The 9,433-nt window shown below is 28.7% G+C and overlaps 1 protein-coding gene across 1 annotated transcript; it reads left to right on the forward strand.

The window, feature by feature from the left end:
* The first annotated feature begins 1,894 nt into the window (after window positions 1-1,894).
* LOC113370228 (NSFL1 cofactor p47-like) lies at window positions 1,895-7,709 on the forward strand. Its single transcript, XM_026610901.1, has 11 exons — window positions 1,895-2,063; window positions 2,126-2,280; window positions 2,489-2,647; window positions 2,966-3,217; window positions 4,523-4,660; window positions 6,024-6,085; window positions 6,157-6,304; window positions 6,814-6,942; window positions 7,179-7,286; window positions 7,488-7,610; window positions 7,688-7,709. Exons 1-11 carry the CDS (start codon window positions 1,965-1,967, stop codon window positions 7,701-7,703), a joined length of 1,389 nt encoding a protein of 462 aa, XP_026466686.1. The 5' UTR covers window positions 1,895-1,964; the 3' UTR covers window positions 7,704-7,709.
* Window positions 7,710-9,433: the final 1,724 nt, after the last annotated feature.

A 9,433-nucleotide genomic window follows, 5' to 3' on the forward strand; every position in this document is an offset into this window, starting at 1 on the left:
TGTCACCAATCATGTGCGTATATTAAGTGAAGAAAGCACATGAATAAGAAGGTGAATTTTGTTATAATTAACGTTAGAAGAAATAAATTGCTTCGTTGGATAGATTCATTGAGGTGTTTGTACTCATAATTAAAATGTATTTGCTATTGGCCACCATATTAAAACAAACATATGTGTTGCTTAATGGTATGATGAAATTTTCAGAGAAGGCCATAAGATATTTTATGATATGCATGTTGTGTTATCAGCTGAACAAAGTTTAGATCTTTCTATTGGAACTTTGTTGCAGAATGAGGATTTACAGGATTTCTACACTGCAATTTGATTTGATTTAATTGTTTTGTTACCTGCAGGTATGTTTTGTTTTATTGAATAAAAAGATATTACTTTTAAAAATTTTAGGAAGCTATTGTATCAGTATATGCAAGGTTGAAGAATTTCTCCAAAATTTTATACCGATGAGCAGTATTTGCTAATATTGATAGAAGAGGGTTTCCTCCATAGATTGGTAATTATTTGTGTGAATTTAATATTACATACCTGTTAAAATTTTATACTTTAAATTATATGCTTTCAATATTTTTCTTTCAGATTAATTTAGGTACATATAAGAAGTATTCATCATTGATTTCGAAAAGCTTTCAATTTATGTATTACATATAACATTTATGTAAAGTTAATATTATTATACAAGCAACAGTCATGATACATATATATTTAATCTGATATAAACTAACATTTCTTTCATTTACCATCCCCATCTTATTCAATAATGAAAGTTTGAAGTTTCACCAAAATAGGACATAAAAAAACAATATTTTCACCAGAAAATTGATAGTCCTTTGGTGTATTACATAAAAGTTTTAAAATTTTCATTCTCTGTATGACTCATTCTACATGTATACGCACACTAGCTTCGAAGCTTCGAACTTTGATCAAAGTGAGTTTAATTAATATCTTCTGGTGAAAGTAATCCATTTTAAATTTAATTTTAAACAAATAGCGTACTGCTATATTTATTAGTCTAACTCAGTCCATATTGATGAAAATCCTGACCATGAAGTACAATTAAAAACTCTTCTTTTTTACTCATGAATTTACCTTTGTCAGTTAATACAGCACCTCCAGATTTTACTTTCTTTTTATCACGCCCGAGAGTACATTAATTTGGGTAGGAGTAATTCGGCCTAAGCCCACATTATTAACAAATGAAATAAAGCCATCTGGAGTGCAATAAATAAGAACCTACTTTCAAATACCCTGGAAACTACCAACGAATGAATCTGAAAAGTAAAACCTAAAGCAATATAACTAATTTCTAACTTTTATAATTTGTGTTTCCTTAGAATCAAACTCGCAAATGGATTTTTAATAATACTTTTATGCATTTAAATATGATCATTTAAGCAAATATTGATTTAATTTACTAAAGCCTCTTCAAACTTTGAACTTTCTTCATATTTTTCTGATTGAATATCCTTCCTGACTGTAAATAGTATGCATATTGGTAGTAGCAAACAAAATTTATATTTTGAATTTCATTATTCTTACCTCTGTTATTGTAAAATCATAAAAAATAAATGATGAAAATATGTAAGAAATATGAAACGTCTAACCTAAAAATGCACGTTTAACATCAAAACAAATATTAGTTGACAGCAAATTCAACTCATAAATGTGTCATCCGCCATATTTGTTGGGCTCCAAGTTGCACTTAAAATCCGCTAGAGGAGAGCTTGCCCGTTCCCGAGCGTTTTTCGCAATCTCAAAATGGCACAAATGTCGATACTATGGCGTCGCTCTTGTAGTCACCTCTTTTCACCGGCTTCTTTGTAAATGCATTGAAGTTGAAGTTGTAGAATGACGTTCATGACTGAGCAACATCAATGATTCAGTTTTGACTTTTGACAGTTAAATTTCCAAAAATTATTTATGTTATAAATTTTTAATATATAAATTGTAATATGGAGAATGAAGAGAAAATCAATCAATTTGAAGCGATAACTGGAGTTTCTAAAGAACGTGCAAAATTTCATCTAGAGTCAGCAGCCTGGCAACTTGAGGTTCGAGAGTAAATTTTTGCTGGTTATGTATGTTTAGTTACTGATGAGTTCTATTGTTGTAGGTTGCCCTAGCTAGTTTTTATGAACATGGAGGAGATGATGAAGACGGCAACGTTGAAGATGATACTAACTCTCCTCCACAAAGTGAATCTGCTGAGGTGACACAACCTCCACAATCAAGGCAGACGTCCAAGCCTAATTCCAGAAACAATTCCAGGTACTGCAATAGCAATATATATTTTGAAAATAGTTTGAATTTAGGCTAAGAGTCAAATTATTTCTCTTAGATATTTTTATGGTTGTGATATATAATATTTCATTGGCGTTATAAAAATTGATTAAAGTGTTAATCATACAAGCAAAAATATATGTTATTATAAATTTTAAACATCAAAGTTCTCAGTTATATTGTTTATGTTTTATAGATTTGCAACTGTGCAGTCACTACAACAATCTCAAGTTTCTTCTGATGAAGAGGAAGGTCAAGCATTTTATGCCGGTGGTTCTAGAAATTCAGGACAACAAATACTTGGCCCACCTAAGAAACGAGATATCGTAGCTGATATGTTCAAAGCTGTGCAAGAGTAAGTTATATTAAATTTGAATATTTATCTCCATTGTTATTGATTTACAACATTAGTTAGTATTAATGTATATGGAAATATATTAAGTAAAATGTCAATGTAAATATTCAAATTTCTGAGCAAAACTTGAACTATTATACAGTTAAAATTGTGTCTTTTGAACAAAGTAATCAATTTTAAAAATGTTTAATATTTGCACAGAACCTGCTCAATTCACATATTAATTAATATTGCATTTGCATTATTGCAAATTAAGCAATTACATTTTAATTGTTTGTTTTTTGTTTAAAATGTGTGCATCATTTTCTTCTTTTAAAGGCATGCTAGTGAAGTGTTAGATCCTCAGCATTCAACTTCGTCATCTACACCAAGAACTTTTCAAGGAGTGGGTTATAGATTAGGTCAAACTCCCGAAGATAGTACTGCTGTATCAACTCCAAAAACAGAAAACAATGAACCTACAACTGTAGTTCTGAAATTATGGAGAGATGGTTTCACACTTGGCGATGGTCCTATGCGCATGTACAGTGATCCTGAAAACGGCGAATTTTTAGATCATATCAAAAAGGGGTAAATATCTTTTAACCAAAGTTTGTTAAAGTTGATTTTATCATATCTACTATTAGATCAGAAAGTATCAAGTATTTTTGAGAACTCCAGGCTTGACCAAAATTTTCAGTACCATAATTTTAAATATTTTTAATTTTTAGAAATTTCAATTATATTGAAATATGTTTGCAAGCAGTTATTATTCTATCTACATTTTTTATTTCTTCTAATTTACTCATGAAATTCTAATCTGATTTCGAAAATTCGCAAACTGTTCGAAAAATGTTTCTAAATGTATAGATTGATTTGTTAGGTCTTCCATTAATCAATAAATATTTACTGATGTTTACTTAAATTATTTGAAAACTTCATAAACTTTTTGTGGGGTAAGTTATAGTAATAATCAAAAAACCGAAATTGATGCGTGGTGAGTATTTATGTATTTGTGTGTATGTGAATACAATTTTTCGGCCCTGTTTTCAGGAGAACACATCAGCCGATTTGAATTATTAAAAAAACATTCGATTTTGATTGATAGGGAGACGTGTTGATTAGTTTTTGGCAATGGCAGTTTTAGCCGTTTTGGCAATACAGAGCAAAAAGTAGAGGAAAAAGAAACTCGGTCTTTGCGAAAATCGGGCATCCGATTAGAATGATTAAAAAAAATTGAATGGCTTTTATTGATGGGAAGATGTGCTAATTTGTTTTTTGCTAAGGCAGTTACCACTGTTTTGGAGATACGGAGCAAAAAGTGTAAAAAATAGCAGTTATCAAGAGAAATACTAATCATCTAATTCAAAAAACATTTTGTTTTGTTGACAATGTGAAGTAATGATTAGCTTTTGGGAATTGAAAAAAAATTTTTTTTTAATTTGCAATCACTAGTTTATACTTTCTTTTGTCTTTTCGAAAAAGCATTTAAATTATAATATGTGCATTTCAAAATTGGTGATACATGTGCAAATAGATCTAGATTGAAGAAAATAGTTTTATTTTTAAAAATGACTACATTCGAAGTTACTCAATTCTACAAAATTGTTTCAAGGTTGTTGATGTGTTGAGGTAGTATCACAATGTAAATATATTAGAATTTTGATTGCAATAAGAAAGTTGTGTGTGAAATTTTATGATATAATAAATCAAGGTAATAATTAGGACAGTTAGGTCTAAAAAATTTGAATATTAATGTTTATTAAGACTTACTAACTTATTTTTCAAGATCTAATGCACCATGACATGAATGAAATTTTATACCATATCTTCTCATGAGAAGCTAATTATGTCCATAGATAGTTATTTATATAGCTCTTTTATTTTCACTTTAAGAGAGATTCCTCCTGAACTGATTCAAGAGGCACATGGTGCGGAGGTACATTTAGACTTAGAAGATCATCGACATGAACAATATATTCCACCCAAAACCAAAGTTGCCGCGTTTTCGGGAAAGGGTCACACTCTTGGCAGGTACTGTATTTAATGTCTTTTAATGGGCATTTTGATATGAAATCTCTAAATTTCACAGTTAAGCATAGATTAAGGATTCATGGTGCTTATTACTGAATGAATAAGGACATACTAAATTAACCTAAAAGTTTGTGTTGTTCAGCATGGACATTTGTGTGAAAATCTAATTATATTTTTGTGTATGTGGCATACTTTGAATGGCATCTTGGGTAAATGATAAGGTAAAAAGTTGAAAATTAGTTTAGATTGTTTTTTTAAACTTCCCAAAGGAGAAGTTTGTTTTCGCAAAAAAAAATCCGATTTTAGAATATTGAGGATCAGCTATTACAAGGGCCTCATATAACTTTATGAGCTTGCTTGCAAATGTATTTTAGGCTCTTTACAAAACTGGGAAAATCGAAATTAATATGAACATTAGTTTTATTGTGAAGAGGCCAGTATGGGACCACTCAGCTAATATAAAATGCGATGTCTTCATTGTTGATAACTTTAATAAATAATAGTACGCCCTAATCTGAATATTGGTTATTCATCGCAATTTTGGAATTATCATTAATAAAATTTTGACAGAAATTTATGGAGCATTTCTCATTAGGCATGTAAGGCACTAAATGGCTGAGAGTACCACATGAGCAATAAATTATGTTTGCTATAAAGACATCAGAGACTCGTTATTAGATGGATTATGGATTTCTTATCAATAATAACAGCCAAAAACTGAATAGCGAGAGAGAAGACTCATTCTATGTGAGAAACAGGAGACTGGCTTTGATCCCTCTTCTGAAATTTAAATGTGTGTTGTTTTAAATTCCGAATTTTATAAACCAAAAATAAAATAATTGATCAAATAAGAAAAAGGTTTTGTGAATAAATCTTAACAATAAATTTATCATACCACTTACTCCCACTTATGATAAAAATAATATTAAATATATATACAGTGGTATCAGCCTTATGAGCTTAATTCATAAGCAACCTCGCATGTCGAATTGTTCGTATCTCAAATCTTTTTTTTTTTCATATAAATACATTGAAATGCTATTAATTTGTTCTAGCACAGTGTTTTAATAATAATAAAAATAAATGAAACAATTATTGCTAAGATCAAATATATATTCTGCAAAATCATAGCAAATTTCTAAATAAATAATGACAAATTTATCATCATACTAGTTTTTGAGTTTATCACTATCCAATGAGATTTTTTTTTCTTCAACTCATTATAGTATTGCAAAAGTGAGTATGACGAGTCGCTTGTAAGGCTGGGTACCACTGTATATGTATATAAAGTGTTTGCACTATGTGTTGTTTCAAGGTTACTTCTTTTTAGATCATTATTGATAAAAAAATATTCATATTACAGCCCTGCCCCTAATGTGGTGTCAGCGCCTAAATTGCCCACAAATTCACCTACCGCAGAGAAAGGTATTTCATTGACATAATGATTATTAATATTACTGGAATATAACATTTGAAAACAACAATCTAATCAATAGACAATGAACAAGCTGCTGTAACTGGATTGGCCACAGATGAGTCATCTCCAAGCACAAATATACAAGTTCGATTATCTGATGGTTCTCGTCTGTCTGGTCGATTCAATCACTCTCACACAATAGGTGATCTGAGAAGATATATCACAACGTATCCTTTTTATTTACTATCTATATAATAGTGTCAAATTTTAGTGAATATTGGCAAAATATCGTGATCGTGGAGTTTTTGTACAATACTTGCTACATCATTGTACTAGAGAAAATAATAGTCTTCAATATAATGTTTAATATTTTTATTGGTGTCGATTTTAACAACAAATAATCATGTAATTTAAGCATATTATTGCACTTAATCAAAGACGGTGTTGAGTCTGACTCCAGTAAAATATTATTTAATATACACGGGAACGGAATTGATAAGAATCAGCAAATATTATGTATTCATTTGTTAATGTTATTTTTTATTCTGCTGTTTATATCTAAATTATTATTTGACCAATTGTTCCAAATTTGCAATATTTTTCTTTGCAATATTCTTCAAAATTATTTTCTAAATTAGGACATGTTATTGTTATTTTCTATTTTTATTTGAGTATATGTTTATAGATATCTATTAGTCATCTTATTGTGTATATTTTTCGATCCACTATAAATTAGAGCTCGGCCACAATATGAAAACACCAACTTCTCGCTTTTGACTACTTTTCCAAGTCGTGAATTATCGAATTTAGAGGAGACAGTTGCTCAAGCAGGTTTATTGAATGCCGCAGTTATGCAAAGATTAAAGTAAAATTTATATATGAATATAATTAGTCTAAATCTAAACTATGCAATAGACACTTTATATAAACATTTTTATATAATTTAACTTATCTTTGCTGATATTTACCACGGCTAAATTATCTTTATTGTAATTTTATTTACATTGTTTAAATATATAATATAAATGTGGAAATTGTTTTGTTATTCAAATTTGCATTTTATTGTAAATATTTGGAATGATTTACTTATATTTTTAACAGTGACATGCAAGAACCAGAAATAATTCATGAACGGCAACATGTACGATTTAATTTAGAAAAAGCTGAATCATACTGGGAGTCTATTGGTAGGGGATATGTCTTAGGCGAGTAAGTAAGAAGTTTCAAAATAACCTAATATATAATAAAAAAAAATTGCCAAAGAATGTGTTATATAAAAACTTTAAGTATATAATAAAAGAACCATGAAGCATTGAAAAAAATATTTTTTGTATTATTTGCATAGATTTATCGCCTATCAATTGAAAAATTGCAATAAATATTCGTTATGTAAGTAAATTTAAATTTCAGAGATTTAAAAGAAATAAATAAGAACAAAGCTTCAACAGCGAGCACTGTGCATACTTCTAATTCAAATTCAGACACTGTTGATAAAACTTTAGATAATGCAGGGAGTGATTCTTATTGGAATGAGTAAGATTTTCTTTTATTTGTATATAGATATAAATTTAAATTTGTAACTTATTATAATGTAATTTAATGTTTTACAGTAATGAAAATTATTGAACATGAAGATAACAAATATAAAAACTACAGTATTTATATATTATTCATAATTAAACATGTTATAAAGGTATTATATATAAGCACCACGTTGGAAATTTTGATGTGTGTTTTGAATTTAAGATTTGTGATATGAATGTGGTAAATTAATCTATTAAAGATTTTATCAGAAGTAATTTATCATTTACAAATTTCATTATCATTCATTCATTAAGGATTAATACATTTATTAATTAATACATCAATTCATTATATCAATAGAGTGCCTTTCAATATGTTTCCATCAACTCTTTCTGCATGCATCAATATTAATAAAACAATTTGTACTATTCATAATATTTTATTTCAAATATTCAATTTATTGCAAAAATAAATAAATCATTTTCAGCAAAATATATCAAGGCACATAATATGCGCAAAAAGCTCTATGTTATCATTATTAGATAACTGATCAGTCTTTTATATTAGCATCAAAACGATCAGGAACTTATGCTTAATGTTTCTATCTATTTGAATAAAGAACCAGTTATCCACAGTTTGTATAAATATGTTTTCACAAAGTCTGTATTAAACCTCAATATAATTGATGATCTGTCTAGTTTGTTACTGATATTATGTTTGAAGCATTCCACATATCTTTGTACAATTGCTATTTCTGAATCAATTAACTTTTGTTGTGATTCATCATCATTTATTGACTTCGATCTAATAAGGAATGTGGCACTCTCCTTCTTTTTTTTGTAATGTAATTTATGGAATATAACTTGGGTTTTTGGATTATTTTCTTCATCTTGAAAATCTAAGCAAAATCTAGAACAGAAAATTGAAATTTTTTGAATCTTTGCAAAGGATCATAGGCATTTATAAGTGAAGACACTGAAGTTTCAGCACTAGGCACAATGAGTTCATTCCAATTTAAAATAACATTTCTCAACTGCATTTTTAGTGCGCATTAAGCAATCATTTTCTATTATTTGGTGCACTAATTCTTGCTCTAAATAAAATGGTAAGTTCCAAGGTAAAACAGTTATATCTAAACCAATTAATGGGTTTAATAAACTTGGAACTAAAATACCATTGTCATATATAATATAATTTTTGATTCCAAGTACTTGATGAAAATTTAAGAATTCAATTGTTTCAGTTGGATTCCTGGTGCTATGAGTTGGTTTGATGCATGCCAAAATGCTATTGCTAGGAGATAGAAAATTCTTTGAATAGACCGGAATTCCAGATGATTTTATATTTGAATCTTTATAGTACATGACATTGAAGGGAACCCAAAAGATTTGTCTACTCGACAAGAAAATATATATAATTTATAATTATATTCATTGCTTGATGTACTTAACAATTGAGTGGAGAATTTCCTTTGACCGGCTTTATTTGATTAGTGTACCATATACTGCACATGAATAAAGGAAAGGCTACTTCCTTTGAAATACCCAAAGCCTGCACTGTACCTCCAATAGAACTTTCATCCCAAAATGCTGAGTAAATATATGCATCTCCAATATTTTGCCAGGCTGGTATGGGTACATTATATTTGTTATCATTGTTACATTCTCTAATAAAATTACAGTAGTTATTTTCAATTCCATTTGGTTTTCCAAAGAAATTTAATACTTCAAGCACATAACGTAACCTATTGTATTCATTGCGATATATTATCACTAAAACTAAACTAATAAATGATATTATAATTAACGATAATTGATAATACTTTTTCATAT

This window comes from Ctenocephalides felis, unplaced genomic scaffold, assembly GCF_003426905.1.
Source record: "Ctenocephalides felis isolate EL2017-DRISC unplaced genomic scaffold, ASM342690v1 CF-g0.4_SCAFFOLD_01492, whole genome shotgun sequence".
Lineage (NCBI taxonomy): Eukaryota > Metazoa > Arthropoda > Insecta > Siphonaptera > Pulicidae > Ctenocephalides > Ctenocephalides felis.